At 46.0% G+C, this 17,476-nt stretch overlaps 2 protein-coding genes across 4 annotated transcripts in view; one reads left to right on the top strand and one right to left on the bottom strand.

The window, feature by feature from the left end:
- The window catches only part of MPHOSPH9 (M-phase phosphoprotein 9), a 1,008,430-nt gene extending 996,122 nt beyond the window's left edge, over positions 1–12,308 (bottom strand). For 2 of the 3 annotated variants that reach the window (XM_069619661.1, XM_069619662.1), the window contains exons 1-3: positions 12,220–12,308; positions 6,016–6,302; positions 5,074–5,227 (exon numbers count right to left, since the gene is read on the bottom strand). In XM_069619661.1, the coding sequence (XP_069475762.1) occupies positions 5,074–5,227; positions 6,016–6,254 (393 nt within the window). In that variant the 5' untranslated portion in view covers positions 6,255–6,302; positions 12,220–12,308. Of the gene's footprint in view, positions 1–5,073; positions 5,228–6,015; positions 6,303–12,219 lie in introns of those variants that run through there. The other variant, XM_069619663.1, reaches the window with a different exon arrangement.
- Positions 12,309–12,405: 97 nt separating this feature from the next.
- Positions 12,406–17,476, top strand: part of MTRFR (mitochondrial translation release factor in rescue) — a 141,797-nt gene continuing 136,726 nt past the window's right edge. Inside the window, exon 1 of the mRNA XM_069619664.1 lies at positions 12,406–12,486. The gene's annotated coding sequence lies outside the window, so the exon portion shown is untranslated. The remainder of the gene's footprint in view (positions 12,487–17,476) is intronic.

Genomic DNA, 17,476 nt, shown 5'->3' on the forward strand with positions numbered 1-17,476 from the left:
TAAGCAGGTGTGCAGGGTAGTCCCCTGTTTTGTGGGCTGCCTGCAGGGGCCGTCGAGGGTGACAGGACCCACCCAGCCTAATCGCGTGTGTAACTTCGCACGCACCCCTGTAATACACGTACCAAGCCAAATCGCGTGTGATAATTCCCGCGCACCCCTGAAATACATGCGCCCAGCCTATTCGCGTGTGGAAATTCCCGCGCACCCCTGAAATACACGCGCCCAGCCTATTCGCGTGTGGAACTTCCCGCGCACCCCTGAAATACACGCGCCCAGGCTATTCGCGTGTGGAACTTCCCGCGCACCCCTGAAATACACGCGCCCAGGCTATTCGCGTGTGGAACTTCCCGCGCACCCCTGAAATACACGCGCCCAGCCTATTCGCGTGTGGAAATTCCCGCGCACCCCTGAAATACACGCGCCCAGCCTATTCGCGTGTGGAAATTCCCGCGCACCCCTGAAATACACGCGCCCAGCCTATTCGCGTGTGGAAATTCCCGCGCACCCCTGAAATACACGCGCCCAGGCTTTTCGCGTGTGGAACTTCCCGCGCACCCCTGAAATACACGCGCCCAGCCTATTCGCGTGTGGAAATTCCCGCGCACCCCTGAAATACACGCGCCCAGCCTATTCGCGTGTGGAAATTCCCGCGCACCCCTGAAATACACGCGCCCAGGCTATTCGCGTGTGGAACTTCCCGCGCACCCCTGAAATACACGCGGCCAGGCTATTCGCGTGTGGAACTTCCCGCGCACCCCTGAAATACACGTACCCTGCTGTAATCGCGTGTGGGACTTCGCGCGCACCCCTGTAATACACGTACCAAGCCAAATCGCGTGTGATAATTCCCGCGCACCCCTGAAATACACGCGCCCAGGCTATTCGCGTGTGGAAATTCCCGCGCACCCCTGAAATACACGTACCCTGCTGTAATCGCGTGTGGGACTTCCCGCGCACCCCTGTAATGCACGCGCCCAGCCTATTCGCGTGTGGAAATTCCCGCGCACCCCTGAAATACACGCGCCCAGGCTATTCGCGTGTGGAACTTCCCGCGCACCCCTGAAATACATGCGGCCAGGCTATTCGCGTGTGGAACTTCCCGCGCACCCCTGAAATACACGTACCCTGCCCTGCTGTAATCGCGTGTGGGACTTCCCGCGCACCCCTGTAAATGACGTACCCTAGTTTTTCGCGTGTAGGATTTCACGCGCACCCCTGGAATACCCGTAGCCTAGCTTTTCGCGTGTGAAACTTCCCGCGCACCCCTGTAAATGACGTACCCTGGCTTTTCGCGTGTGGAACTTCACACGCACCCCTGGTATCGACGTGGCCAGGGCAATCGCATGTGGGACTTCCCCGCACCCCGGGATACACGTACCCAGGGCAATCGCGCGAGTGACTTCTCGCGCAACCCGTTGTACACACACGCGCGAATTTTTGAACAGTGGGTGTCCGTGTAAATGGCGTACACCTTTGCACATCATTAGTCCTTTGGGGTCACGGTATGGCCCATTGCTGTATGTGGGTGGTATTTGTTGGCGCAGGTTTTGGCGCACTTTCGTTGAGTGCGTCGGGACGCTACCGCCTGCTTACTTGTGGCGTACGTTTTTGGGCCTGTGCGCTGGTTTGATCGAGCGCCGTTTTGCCCTGTTCGAATCCATGAATACGTGTTGCCGGAGAGCGTGTGGGCGTTCCGCGCACTTGCCTCCTGTACTTCCCCGTGCCGCCCACATTCTTCCCCATTCCGAGTGTTGTGCCCCATTTTATTCCCCATTCCGAGTGTCCCGCCCTGTGTTCCGCCTACTTTAGAGCTGTGCGCTGCGCTCGGAGTGATAGCGCAGTGGCCGTGGCGCACGCCGTTGGTTGACCTGTGCGCCGGCGTGCGCCGCGCACTTTTTCAGCGCACGTCCTATGCTTTTCTTACGCACGGACTTCCATGAATCGACGTGCGCTGGTTTCCCTGCGCTTTTCGCTATTTTTCGGCGCAGCGCACGTATAGGCCCCTCTGCGCCGGAATTTTCGGCGCACATTTATTCCATGAATCGGCCTGTGTGTGTGTACATTTAATGAGTGTTTATGCAAAAATAGGGTGTGGGCACAACAACCACTCTCCAACTGCGCCCAGTTGTCTAGTATTAACTTGTTAGTGACTCAGGTACTTTACACAGGGTATTCGGCGACCATGCCCAGTGAATTACAAATTTGTACTACAAAGATCCTGGGAGACAGAGCGCCAAGTCAATCGATATTAATGTACGATTCCATTTATGTCAAAGAAATGTTGGTATATTTCCAAATGATCTGAGATACTATTCCATTTAATCTAATTGTATGATTTTAATAGTCTTTTGTAAAGCCAATGGAAAGATTATAAATGACAGCCAACATGAGTTCTGACCCAAAGGGTCCTTTTCAAGTCTGTTTTGTTATCCTAGTGTCAAGCGTAAGGAAGGCATGGTATCAAGAATAGACAAACACAAGTGATCACAGTTCAAGGGTGTTCATGAATCTGTATAATGGGTGGGATAAACGCCTAATCGAAATCTAAGATGGGAGCAAGCTCCAACCATCAAATAATAATAATAATAATAATAGAGTCCAGTCAAAATAAAAAGGGCTTATACTAAAAAAAAGCCTATTGCCAATCCTTACTGCTTTGTTACAAAAGAGTGTGGGATAGTGTTAACAAAGAAGTGTTCTGAAAGGATAAGGATGTTATAGCCGGGTGTCTCCCTACCCCATGTTTTTAGCACGGGACAAGGCAGGACCTTTGAGCACAGCACACTCCTGGGTCTTGTGAGCATGGGCTCACAGTGCAGTCTATCAATATTAGGGCCTTGTGTGCCCAAGTGTCCTTCAAACAAAACATCTCTTGGTTCAGAGGGCCTGAGGTATTTAAACAAACAAAGTACATTGGATGGTTTCTCTTCACACTAGGATCCCCCTCTGCCGGGTTCCGATCCTTCTCCAAGTACTATAAATAACAAGCCAAAGTTCCTTTCAATGAATCTTCACGTTGGGCGATTAATCTTGACCTCTGGATCTCCCTCAGCCTGGCTTCGATACTTTTCTCAGTGTTAGCCTCCCTTAGTCTGGTTTAATACGGCCTTTCATTCACCATAGCACCACCTGGTAACATTCCAGAGTTTCAATGTATTTTTAGACAACCATTCACTGTGGACATCCCTCCGTCGGGTTCATGCTTGTCGACACAATGTTCATGGGTGCATCCCTATTCACTTTGATTTGCAGGCATCCCTCAGCCGGGTTCATGTTTGCCACATATATCACAGTTCACTTAGTTTCAACACCATGTGGGATTCACTTCCCTTGGTTTTCTCTCGGCATCCCTCCCTCGGGTTCACATAGCCATTTTTATACAGTTCAAGCCATTTTTATACAGTTCATGATTTGCTCATTCTCGAAAGTGGGGGTTCCCTTTCCATAGCCTTCTTTTGGCATCCCTATGTCCGGTTCTCACATGCCTTGATTTATAATGTTCACAATTTCATCAGAGAGCAGCGGTCCCTTCCCCTAGCTTTCTCTTAGCATCCCTCTGTCGGGTTCACACTTGCCAAAGTTTTCGCAACTCACTTGGTGTTCACCATGTGTCACTACTCACGGCCTCCCTGAAGGCCCCTTGGTCTTTGTAGTTTCGTTATCAAAGAAATGTTATCAGTTCAATGCTTTCTCTTTCTTTCAGCAATGGAATACCATATAGAGTCCATCGAATGAGCACCCGCATGGCGCCCAACCACTATGTCTGGTTCCAACTACACTCACAAAAGACCTCTTTCTATTGTCTTCTTTCGGTATATACAACGTTGCCACTGCACCCTTGGGCTCAACACAGTCCGGTTCGCTCTCACTGGCTTCCGACTCACCGGCTGGGATGAACTTGTTGGTGTTTCTTTTTGTCGCTGAAGTCAAGGGCGGTACCACAATGAGAACAGTCTCTCCCCGCCCTGGCAATCAGTGCATGGGCGTTCCTTGTACCACGGACCTCCGATACACCACTCGCCAGCTGCGACTCCTGGTCTTACATTTGCTTTCACAGAGGCTTTGCGGGTCTGGGTTGAAAGGGTGAAGGGCAATTCCCTTCTGGTCGTCCTTTCAAATCGCTCTGCCTTTTCCCTCCTCTTGAACTGCCAGTTTAATATGGCTGCTTCCTCGTGTGTTTGGCCTTGCTGGAAGTGTGCTTTCATGCTCCGCCTTTTATCCCTGTGGGGAAGGAAAAGGGGCTGTCAGGTGTGCATAGTTATGGTTAACTGCCTGACCCTTGTGTTTGGACATGTCAGGTAAACGGCCTGGGTGTTGATCAGTTGTCTGTCTCGGTGTAGGAAAGTGTTTAGTGTTGGAAAGGGTGGGGGGGTAGAACTTCAGAGTATCCTACAAGGTTGGATGGGGAAAGGGGGTACTGCATCTCACACGGTGTCCCGCTTCCACTCCCCGAGGACCCCTCATCCAGGTGATCCTCCCGCATTGGACCACCCCCATGAACTGGATCCAATACCAATGGCTGTGTCCTGGCCACCTGGAAGACAGATCCCCGAGGACTAGTAAGTCAGACACTTTCAGGTTTCTCACACAAGCTATGCCAATGGTTGCCTAGGCAAATGCTGTGATGCTTCCAATGTGATGCTGGGTTATGATTAATTGCCGCCAGAGCATTTAAACTTAGAGCGATGGATCAACAGATAAGATTAACACAAGATGTCGGTTTCTGACCCCTGCAGTTCGGTTCGTATGTGTAAATGTCAGAAAATCGAAGGTAAGATGCATTGGAAAAACAAAATGTGATTGAGCAATATATGCTAAATTGGCCCAATAAAATTCCTAAAATACGTTCTCCTTTAAGTGACAAAAAGTGTAACGGAAGCAAAAAAAAGACGTTGAGGAGGAGCAAGACCGTGACTTTGTATGTACTGCAGACCAACTAATGCATGTGCAGAAACAGGTTACCAAAATATTGTTAGTGTTTTATTTCAGACCTGTGGTTCACAACGTAAACAAAATAATGTTCATTAGCATGAGAAACACACTACTTCTTGATTATTGGTTGGGATTAAATACCTCACAGTTCTTCCATATTTCGGTCTTGGACATTCCACTCTTGTGCATATCCTGCATAAAAGTGGTCAGCAGTTCAACAGAACTGGGAAACACTGGTGAAGATGCATTTCCCGAGACACAGGTACGTACACACGTTCCACGCATGGATTCCGGGCTATAAGGCACAAAAAGATACAAAAGCATTACATAAGGTTGCATATAATGTTTAAGCATAACATTTGAAGTGCTTACTCCCAAGGTAACAGAACTGTAACATACCAAGAAGTATAGCGCTTAGGCAGAAGTGCTGGATGCAAAAACAGTGAATGAATTCACAGTGCATGCGACAGGCGCAGGAGAACATTAGAAGTGGTAGAGTGAGGGTAAACCAGGAATCGGAGTAGTTTCTAAAATGCTTTACATAGGAGGTCTTGCATCAGGTCCTAGGTTTCGCTAAATTCAATGTGTTGCCTGCGCTCGCTCATAAGGCAGTCATTGAACACCATCTACAATGCAATTTACACATGTGACCCAAACAGAAACTGACCAGAACAGCCATCCGTATTTTTCTAAAACAAACGTTCATGTAAACTGCTTTACTGGAGATCTTTGTTAATCACCCAATGATTTCAAATTTTAGTTTCAGAAACCTATATTGATCGCAAAAACGTGTATTCAAGAAAATAGATAAGAGGGATGCAAACCAGAGCAAGAATGTGATCAATAAATAAAGGGTGAGGGTATAAACAGTCGGAACTGCTGTGCCACCGTGTTTCAGTGCGATAAGAAAAACACTTGCAAAAATGTTTTTTAGAAGGCTTTTCTTAAACATAGCCAGTACTGGCAGTTTGGACTTGGCTACCTACGTACAGGCGGCACTGGGCATAAGCCAATATCTGAACACCTCAAGACGAAGCTTTTCTAAGTGAGCAAATAAACAGGAAACCTTGGCTTTATGTCTACCTTTCTGCGGGTGAGGTACATTCTTTAAGGATAACTGCATCAGTCGATTCTATGGGAGGCTGGCGAGTGTCTCTCGTTTTCCTGGAGCCTGCATCCTCCATTTTGATCACCAGCTGGTCTGCAAGGTGAGCCTCTGTTGATGAGAACGAAACGCCGCCATATTCCGTTTCCAATCCAGCCTCATGATTAAAAGAAAGTGGGGCCCTTTCCTCCCCACGCGCTTCCTCTTCTACATGCATATTATATGCTCAAGACCAGGAAAAGAGCATCTTGAGAAGCCAACAGATCTGAAAGGAAAGGACCGATGCACAATAATAACACGTCTGAGCAATTTAATGCAGTATTTTTTCCAGAACAAAACAATCCAAGTTTCAGCCTTTTATAGTCGAGCTTTCCTGCAATTCCCACCCAGGATTCCCTCAACATAAGAGTTAATTAACAAGTGCGTCACATATTCACTGAATTCATAACGAAGTCCAATTTACAAATGGCCAGCAAAATCAGCAAGGGATAGCATGGGTTACTTTGTAAACAAAAAAAAGAAGACGACCAAAAAAAACATACAGGGGCAGTGAGCGGAGAATGTGTTTTTGCTCTACAATGCCATCATGTTTAAGCTACCAGGCTTGCTCCATCTTCAGAAGCACACAATCACACTAACGGAGAATAACACATAGTTGCCCATAATATAGTGAATTGCCAGGATGAATGCGAAGCAGAATCTTCAGTTACCCATGCTACCAACTTCTTTGTTCTCCAACTAGGTCAGGTTCTGCCTGACGTTTCACAGGATCTGCCTGGGTTCATGGAGGGTAACATTCTCCTGTTTAGCTTTGAAGAACATGCACAACAGTGCCGCCCAAATTACTTTCCCCAGCATTTCTGCTGTAAATGAAGCAAACAAAACACTGGTTTCCCGTGTCATACTGGTCAAGTTGAATAATCCATTTAGAAAATCTATACAAAGCATGAGAATACATGTTATTGTTCCATCTAACACCACAATAATGGGTACGGCCTGTGCACCTGCCCCATGAGCTATATAACGTTTTTAGCTTTCCTTATGATACATAGCCGATAAATAACACCATATTATGAAGTGAAATACCATTTAAAAAATTATAATCACACCCACCTCAAATAGGTTTTTAATGTTTTTTCCTGTAGTGAAGAGATGCACTACCATATGCCTTTACTTATAAAAAGGCAATTCGTGTTAATATGTTATGAAATAAGTCATTTATAACGCACCCGTACACAATTGTTCCTAGGCGCCAACAAAGACAAGGGAGGGAAGACAAGACAAACGATCTTACGAGGCCCTGTGTCATTCAGATCGTGCATGTGCGAGAACGAGAAGGGCAAGGGGAAAACAGTGCAGCAATGCTCTGAGTAAGTGCAGCCAGGGCAGCACAAGGAGAACAAGGGACTGTAGGGTTACAGTTACAGCCCCTAAGTGCATGGTAGGCCCAGAGGTAGTGCAAGGGTGACTGATCAAGAAAGAGCCTGGTAACCAGTGCGACTCTGAGGGTAGCCAAGCAACCAGTTGGTACAGCAGAAAGGAAGGTCAGCAGGGAGGGAGAGAGAGAAATCAGAGAAGAGGAAAAGTTTGAGCTGCTTCCGACTCAAGTTTGAGAGGGGCCGGGAGGCCATTCCAGAGGGAGCAACCTGCAGAGGAGAGAGGGATCTACCCCCCACTCTCACCCTGAAGAAGCATCTAACTCTTAGAAAGTTGGAGGTAGCTGAGTAAAGGGCTCAAGAAGGAAGGTATTTTGGAAATAGCATTGGATGTAGTGCGGGCCCCGGCTCCAAAAAGCGTTGTGGTCAATGCAAAGGTTCTTGAACCTGATCCTTGCAGCCTCCATTAACTTAGATCGTTGCTATATTGGTAAGAGGAGCCGTTTTGCAACCTCTGGAAATGCACGTTTAATTAAGAGGCTGAAGATGTAATTCGTTGTATTGTACTTATATTAAAGGGAGACAGTGAAGAGATTTCAGTCCTGGAGAGATACAATCCCTGGGCTTGAGGTGAAGGAGAAGTCTCACAGTCATGTTCTGGATGAGTTGCAGAGGGCGGAGAGTAGAGGAAGGCAGATTGAGAAAGAGGCGGTTGCAATAGTCCAGCCTAGAGAGAACCAGGGCTCTAGATACAGTGAGCATCTGGGGGAAGGAGCGGAGAGGAAGAATACCATGAGGAGGTGCAGCTGGTAGTGTGACTTCTTAGAGACGTCAGAAATGTGAGGAGAGGACAGTGTTGAGTCGGAGATGACCCCGATGACTCATGATGCCATGAGCCCCAGTAAATGTTGAAACTACCAAGCCGACGTTGTCTCTCTGCTCAAAGAACGTAGCACAGCTTTTCAAATGTCCAATAGTCTCTCCTCAGTAGGGAATAAGCATTCCCTTACTGTGTCCCATCGAATTCTCAGGATGACAATGTTCTGTGTAGGGAGGAGCTATGATTTTTCAGGTTGAACAAGAACCCCAGTTGGTGTAAAACCTTGGCCAGCCTCAGACAAGTGTACTGTGCCCCCTCTGGAGAATTGGTCCTCACTAGCCAATCGTTTAGGTAAGGATGCAGGTGATGTCCCTCACTCCTGAGTAAAAGCCATTGCCCTTGTCTGAAGGTGGAACCGGCTCTACTGCCTGATATTTCCAGAGTTACACAATATCTCGAAATAGTGCTGGAGGCCCAACTTGTAGGAGGGGTGGTGAATGATGGGGGGTAAAGCGGGAGGGGAAGCCTGAACCCTGTCGAAACTATAGACAGAATACATGGATTCCTGAAGAATTGCTGCCAGATTGTCAAAAAGAGTCAGTCTGCCCCCAACTAGGGAATTGTGGACCTGAACCTGAATATCATTGCTTTTCGAGCTCCGTGGCAGACGAAGGCTAGTAGGAAAACCCCTTAGTAACAAACCGCTGCTGCTTCCTTCTGTGCAAACTCACGGATCTGTCCAGTTGATGTGCTCTGTGGTCCTGAAACCCCTTAAAGCCTCCAAATTATCTGGGTTCTTGATCATTTCTGCTTTAACCTGGTGAGTATGGTTTAGCTGCTAGATTTGTTAGAATTGCAAGCGGCTTTGCCGTTTGGGTAAACTAATGGAATACCTCGAATCCTTCGAATGGTAGATCGATTATTCTTTCATGCACATTCGAGGCATACCATGTGATGTGCATCCATGCAGTTCTGCGCATATTTACGCCTAAACACAACCCTCTGCTCGCTGTGTCAATGTGTGCCACCATGGATTCTAGAAGGTCTTGCGCAATTACCTTTGCCTCTGCCAATCCTGCTTTAAAGGATGCGTGCCTATCAAAATTTTAAGTCTTGCAGAAAATCACCTATCTGTCGCCACAATTTTTGATTTGCGTCAGCCAACATGGCGTCCGCGTTGGATTGTCTGAGGTGGAGTCCAGAGTTGAGCCTTCCTCCCAAAGGCTTCTAAAAGCTTGTCCTCCTTGGAGAGACAATTTAAAAAGAGAAAGATGGTTTGGAAGACCTGGATGGCTTTGAATATAGTGGGGCTGCTGCCACTACCGAGGAGTGCGGTTGCAGGTGGCTAGACAGCAGCACTGCCTCGTTGTCCAGCTGTTTAAAGCACGTCTCTAGTTGCTCATTGGTTAGTGTGCTGGAGTGTGGTTTCTGCCACACCTTTTTGGCCAACATGACTACATCCTTTTGTAAATAGATGCCAGATCTGTTGGACGCCCTTAGGGATGCAATCTCTAAAAAGGAAGCCAAGTTTTTGCTGTACCTTCTGGGGCAACCCAAAAAGTGTGCTAGAACCTCTAAGCGGTCATGAAATTACTTGGCTGAAGCCGAATTTCCTCCTCATCATCATCTGCATCATCATCTCTTACTCCCTGTCCTGAATCTTGAACAGTGTTTGCGGTCACAGTTTGAGAAGCATCTGCCCCAGGGTCAGGCATCAGTGCTGCCAAAGGTGATCAGGGCAAGGGAGGAGGAGGTGGAGAAGGTGGCGGCAAAGGAGGAAGTTGTATCGGCTGCATTGGAGGCGCATGAATAGCCACTGGAGCAGCCTGCTGCTGCGGCTCCTGAAGTGCCGTACATAGCGAAGTGTGCTGCGTAATGTGAGGCTGAGGCAACACAGGAGGTTGTTGCATCTGAGGCAGAGTTAGCATAGGAGGTTGTTGTGGCAACATTTTAGGAATAACCTCTTTAACCTTTAACAAGCCCTTTTAGGATCCCTGACATATGCTGGGAATTCATTAGGGCTAAGAATCTCTCCAAAAAAGAATCTGTCCTCAAAGGATGCCTGGGAAGACTGAAGCGGTTCCAATGACCCATTCAAACTGAATAGGTCTTCCATGTTGATTTCAGGACGGTTCACCTGGGTGCGGGGATGGATTCCGATACTCCTGAGGTTGTCCGTGAGGGGAGTAACCCTCCCTGGACCCCTGATGACCGATATGCAGTTGAGAGGAAGAGTCTTTTGCTGCTTGTGACGCCCGTTCTGAAGGCGACGATGGTGAACTCTATGACTCCTGCAGTTGACCAGCATTGACTACAGTGATTGGACCGGTGAAGCCCTGCTCCTCTTCCTGATCTCAGAAGACCGTATTTGGTGCTCCGACCCTTGGACCGGTGGGAACTAGTCTCAACCCCTGCTTGAGGATCTATACCTTGGAATCCTTCGAAAGTGTCCCCGGAACACCTGATGGACTGACAGTCTCTCTTTTGGGCTACCTCGCTGCAGTTGTCTTTCTGAGCAGGGCCTTGGGATTTGAAAGATCTTTAGCTTTTACCGTAAGTCGCCTGTCCTCACTCTTTCAGCCATCTCACTGCAAGAGGGGTGCTTCTGTGTTCACTGCTGGAAGATCGCCTTTCACTGTCTGATCCTGGTGATCTCTGCTGGAACAATCTCTCTGCACCCCGAGGAGGTGTCCTGAAGGGTCTGCACCGCTGAAGTCTGCATCTTTTCTTCATTTGGGATCGTCAAGAAGTTGCCTGGAACCATCTGAGAACTGCAACCAGCTCCCAACACGAAAAGTTACCTCTGCACCCGTGACCCCTGGGCTTCTCTCACTCGAGGCAAGGACAGACAATTGTGTCCCCAGCGAATTCTAAAAGTCCTGAAGTGGCAATGTCACCTGGAAGAATCAGAGTCCGGGGTGGGGATTCAGAGAGCATACTTGTTTCTGTCCCCCTCCCTGTCTCCCATTGGGTATAGAGGCCTTGTCCCTAAATTTCCTCTGTCCTGCCTTTTGGTCGTCAAACCTGGGCTAATGATTCTTTTCTCGGACTTACTTTGGGAATAGGTAGAATGCGTTACTTACATGACGAAGTAAATACTTACTTTTTAAGCACCACCATAGCCCACTGCATGAGTTCTGAAATACCCTCCCGGAAGAAACCATAGTTTGGGACTTGTGACTTAAGGGCATAAGACCCCATCCATCTCAGGGCTGGATTTCATAAAACAGAGGGAACTGGGTTTGTGCTTATTCTGTTTTTCCTGCATCTGATTACTCACCTGTTGAATACTGGTATGTAATCGATATGAAATATTTCATAGGGTGAATGTATATTTAATAATAATATACATGTTATATTTTTTTGCATTGCTTACTGTGTTCATAAAGGTTTAGTAATTGTATTTTTAAATAGTTAATGACTAACTTGAATTATTGGTGTTCTGTGTGGACTCATTGTGTATTCTGCCTGCACTTATTCACTCCAGCCAGAGGATGTGTTGGGCTTCACCATTAGCCTAGAGAAGGTAGCGTCTGCTGATACTCATCAGGGTGTTGTATGTCTACAGCCATTAGACATAGAACAGACACTGTGCCTGCAGTTACTAAAAGCCAGAAAAAGTAGCGGATCCACTGCCATTAGCCCTAAGGAATCATTACTTTCAGAGCAGACACTGGAACTAGAGACAGTACACGTCTGCAACCATTAGCCGGCGCAGGTATTTACATACACATATATAGTCAGTTACACCAGAGCAGGGTTTGTGTAGTAGCTGCACAGTTGTTACTGTGTCTGCGAGCATTCCAATAAGTACATACAACGAATTACAGCTTCAGCTGCAGCCTCTTACCTAAACGTGCATTTCCAGAGGTTGCAAAAGGGCTCCCCTTACCAATATAACAAAGTAGTGAGAACCATCTAAGTTAATGGATGCTAAAAGAAATGCATATAAAATGCTCTACAAAAGCCGGATCGCATGCACTCACCTGATGCTGCCTGGGAACTGAAAAGGAGCGTTTCGTGACCGGAGGCCTTATGTTGCTCTCATCAATTGAAACACACATTTAAAGTCCATATGAGACCCGATAGCATTGTGTGTTTAAACATTTGCCGACGTTATCTGAAATACCTTTAAGGCGTCATGACGTATTTTAAGTTTTTCTGCCGTTAAGTCATCGTGATATTTACACGTTGGACGTGTATAGGAAGAGAATATCATGCAGGAAGGAGTGCTACATGCAGTGCTCTTGCAGGTGTTTATTTTTATTGTGTATTTGTAAGGCGCTTATGCGTCTCGGAAGTGTTTCAAAGCGCCAGCTACATTTATGTGCCGGTGGGTGTGTTTTTGGTTGCAGCAACAGCGGATCTTGGTGTGTCTTCCCGGCTGCTAAAGTATTATCCCCGGCTCCCTCTCCCAACCCCGACAGAAGTGATTTATGGCCGTGCCGCGCACGCCGAGGGAATTTCAGGGCAGATGTTTTTCCCCAAATTCGGCTTCCAGCAAGTCTTGATTGTTTGTGTGAGCGTACTTGCATGTTTTCCACCTGCAAATGGCAGTGGCTTTTTGCTGTCTTCACGGGCTTTCTACAAAACTGTACAGTGTGTAAGCCATCTTTCTTCACCCTTCTATGCACAACACGGCTTTCACTGTTTGAAAAGCAATTAAGTGACCCAGTTAGAAATTAAGCCCCATGTCGATCCCATTTTTTCCACAGCCGCAAGCTTTCTTGTTTTTCTGCACTGCTGCACGGGCTTACGCTGGTTTGGTTGCCTCCGGGGCTTCTGCGCCTTCCAGTGCAAAACAAAGTAATTATTATTATTATTTTTTTTTTGCCTCAACTGTACATGGTGAGCCAATGCACCCCCCCCCCATGAAACAGGAAATAAATGCAGCCTTGACGAGCACTTTCCTACATTTGGATTGTGCATTCAGGCTGCGTTTTTGCTTATTTTTATTTGATTCGTTAGCTTGTTATGTTCTTATACGGGAAGTAAATACTGTTTCAAAGCGCCCACAGGGTAACAGGGAGGGTATAGGGGATGAGAAACAATGAAAAACATAACAAATATTAAACGGGTAGTTTGGTCAGAAATGTTATTGGCCTAATGGATTGGGCATGTATTGCCAAGCATACATCGATCGTTCTTAAATACGTTTCCAATGCAACTTCTCTCTTTAACACATGCGAAAACGTCGGCTCGGGTACCGCCATCTTGTGCTGTTCTTATCCATTGATCTATTGCCCTAAGTTAAAGTGCCCTCGTAGCACTGAAACTGATTGCCCGCTCCCAACGCTGACTTCACTAGACGCTCAGGATGAGCTCCATCTATTCCAATGACGTTAGTGGGCGGCGTAGCCGAACGTACCGTGTCATCACCAACGTCATAACATTATCTAATGAAGAACCAGAAATTTAAAAGCACACACACAGCGCCACAAAAAACGCAAAACTTGTTTCTTTTTACAAAACTGATATAAACATTTTATTTTGAACAATGAAAATCGTAAAAGTCCACGAAAACGTTGAACTTCTTTGAACATCGTTCATAGCTAGTGAACTTCGCATCGTTCTCATCTTTGGTGCAACTGAACAGTGATCTTATAATGCAGAACCCAAACATCGATTAAGCCAAGTCTTCCTGTTCTTCACAGAAAGTTATGTTCCATGACCAACAAGTAATCTACACACATAGCGCTCCATTATAGAGGAGAAATGAGTGCTTTAAAATTGAAATAATTGCAACGCTTTCACATCCACATGTTTCTCGAACCTATAGACTGCCATATCCTATAGACTGCCATATTGCTCCTTGTTACTGCAACCGCGAAAGGACAGATTGTTGTCTGGCATCGTCCCAGAGGATAGTTACAATATATTCATAGTTAGTGATTATTTTCCAAATATTGTTTAAGAAGCCGTCAGCTGCTAGGCTGTACCCATGACAGACACACATCAGGATCAGATAACTATGTAAAATCGAGAATGCAAAAACATATTTCAGGACTTGCTTTATAATAGAATATGCATGGTACATTCTTATGTTGGCTATACATTTAAGTTGCAATTAACGTGCACAGTGTCTATGTTTTGCGTTAAATTGAACGTTCATCCGTCGCAACGTTCATCATGTAGCACACAGCACACTTTCCATCCACACTTGGATAAATATTGTTTAATATGTTGCTTACATTGTGTTTTGAGATTCCATTCTTTCGATGTGATGGAGGACCAACCGCTTCGAAAGACAGTTTGCTGAAATAGAAACTTGACTTTCCGGCTTAAGCTTTCAATATAGGGACTGTTATAATTTCTTTGTGGATTTTCGACACATTTGGTCCTTCAAATTCTTAGTGCAGTGGATTTAAGATTTAAGGACACTTAACAATGGGACCCTTCATCTAGCGTTCACAGCGTGCCTGTATCATTTTTTCTAACACATGCCACAAAAATTAGCAATATTAGTGGCGATCAGTGCACTGAAAAACGACATTTTTCAAGTAAACTACATATGATAATATGTACTTCAGTTTTAACGGTATCAATGCGCCTTTTCCCACTACATAATTTGTCCGGCAGAATGGCTGGGGCCTGAAGGGATAATAGTGAGGGAGACGGAGGTACATGGATCATGGAAGAGTGTACAGGTGCAAACAGTGCATTCTAGGTGTATGTTGAAGTCAACAAGGAGAAGTTTAGAGGCGGAAGTCGCAGGAGAGGGTGTGAAGCCATCCCATTCAGAAAGGAAGACTGACATAGGGCTAAGGGGTATTCATATAGTGGCAAGGGTGAGAGAGTTGGAGAGACCCATCTTACAGACAAGACTTTCAAAGGAGAAATAGTGCTGGGCGGGTATGAGGTAGGGAGTCAAAAGCAGTGGCAGATGGCATTGAACCACGTCTCGTTGAGAGCTAGGACGTTGAGATCAAAGTTTTCAAGGAGGCAGATGTCAGAGGCTTACTAGCTTCTTTGTAGATCTATTCAGGCAGTCGTATTGATTTCTGCATTGATGCAGTTGCCATCCACATATGGGCCTCCACCGTAAAATGTAAATGTGCGAAGGCCTCTGGCGCATGTTCATAATGCACATTGGCATATTTCTTCAACCATTATTTAAATGCTGTACACAGGTGTTTTTACACTAGACAAGGAAGGGGAGGACAAAGGGGAACAGAACAAACGATCTTACTAGGCCTTGTTATCAGATTGTGCAAGGGGGATCGAGAGAAGTGCCAAGGGGAAGGAAGGGGAGAGTGTAAAATGCAAGCTTGAGTAAATGCCGCAGCGGTGGCTGTCTCTAGGTAAGTGCGAGTAGGCTTGTAGATACAGTCCCTAGTGTGCCGTAGGCAGTGAATGGGGCTACTGGTCATGAGAGAGCCTAGTCCACATAAGATGTGGAACCGCTAGCCCTATGGGGAATGCATTCTATACAGTAAATACTTAACACAATATGCATAAACTTGGTTTGTGTTGGCAATAAAAAGGCTGTGGCTATTTATTAAACATAATTTTGTATTTTATAGAGCGCCTTAAGCCAAAGTACTGAAAATTTAAAACTAGACGCAGTACAATAAAATTGAGTAGGCAGTCAAATCCAGATAACGATCAATCAGGGATGTTGAAATAGGTCACAAAAAAGAAAGTAGACAGTAATGGAACAAAGAGAAAGTGGGCGAAGGTTCCAGTTGGTTCCGTTTGAGAGGAGCAAGAAGCTCAAAAGATCGGAAACGAGACTGTTCACACTGGGGAGGAGGAACCACAAGTCTAAAGAGGGAGGAATACCGGCAAGAACGAGAACGAATATAGAAGGATAAGAGTACAATGAAGTAGTTGGGGGTGAGACCGTAGAGGGATTTCAAAATGAGTCAAAGAAAGCGAAATTTGATTTGAGAGTGGAAAGGCAGCCAGCTGAGTGTAGCGAAAGAAGAGGAACTAGGATCCCAATGAGAAGAAGACACAGTAGACGGATGGAAGAGTTAAAGACTGATCTTAAAGGGGCAAGGCAGGAACTTGGAAGACCAAACAGAGAAGTCGTACAGTAGAAGAGTCCGGAAAAGATCAGTGAGTAAATTAGAAGTTTAGATGCTTGGAAGGTGAGAAGGGGACAAGCTTTGTGGCTATTGTGAAGATGGAAATGACAATGAGCGAGAGGTAAGAGAGATTGATAAAAGAGAAAAAGATTTTAGTCCAGTGACGACCAAGATTACAGGCTGTGGTTCAGATTTGGAGCTTAGAGGGTGGGAAAGATATGAACAGGGGTGGAAGATGAGGAGTTAGTGTTTGCAGGGAAGAACTGGACCTCTGTTTTCCTGCATTAAGGGTGAGAAAACGAGAAGACATCCAAGATTTAATAGCGACGAGACAAGCTGTGAGAGTATGGTGAATATCTGGGGAGAAAGGATAGAAATAGTTCGTTCGCATAGAAATGTGATAGGCCAAAGGAGGAGATGATAGCAGCAAGCTATGATGTGTATAAAAAAAAGAGAAAGGGGCCTAGGACTGACCCTTGAGGTACCCTGCTGTCAAGCGAGAAAGACATACAGGTCTTGCCTGTCCAAGAGAAAGAACACGTTCGGTTAGTCAAATAAGAATTAAACCAAGATCGAACAGAACCCTTAAGATCAAATGAAGAAAGTGACGCCAGGCAAAGAGTGATCCACAGTGTTGAATGCAGCAGATATGTCAAGAAGAATAAGAAAAGAGGAATGTTTAGAGTAACAAGCTGGAAGAAGGGAATTTAACACAGAGATCAAGGCAGTTTCTGTAGAGTGGAAGGGACAAAAACCAGACTGAAATCGAGGAAGAAGAGCAGATCAGTGACAAATGAGATCTGGGAGTAAAGAAGACGTTATAAGAGTTTAGAAAAGTAGGATAGAAGAGAAATAGGATGGAAATTAGAAACAATCAAGGGATTAGCTGCAGGTTTTTTTAAAGATCGGAATAATAGATGCATGTTTAAAGGATGCAGGAAAAATAGACGTAGAATATTATAAAAAAAAAAGAGACACGATGGGGTACAAGAAGAGGATAGACCTTAGGAATGAGGGCAGAAGGAATTGAATAAGTGGGAGAAGCAATACTACTAAAAACATAACTTGGTATTATGGGTATTCCCCAACAGGAGTGCTGTGTTTTCTTCTGTACTTTTGGGCACTTGGGCCAGGAAATGGAAGTTACCCTTCTTTGCTCACAGTGTGTCCCCAGCGTGAGATCGCAGGTCAGTGTGCTTGGGACCTGTAAATT

This window comes from Ambystoma mexicanum, chromosome 10 (genome assembly GCF_040938575.1).
Source record: "Ambystoma mexicanum isolate Mex_15411 chromosome 10, UKY_AmexF1_1, whole genome shotgun sequence".
Lineage (NCBI taxonomy): Eukaryota > Metazoa > Chordata > Amphibia > Caudata > Ambystomatidae > Ambystoma > Ambystoma mexicanum.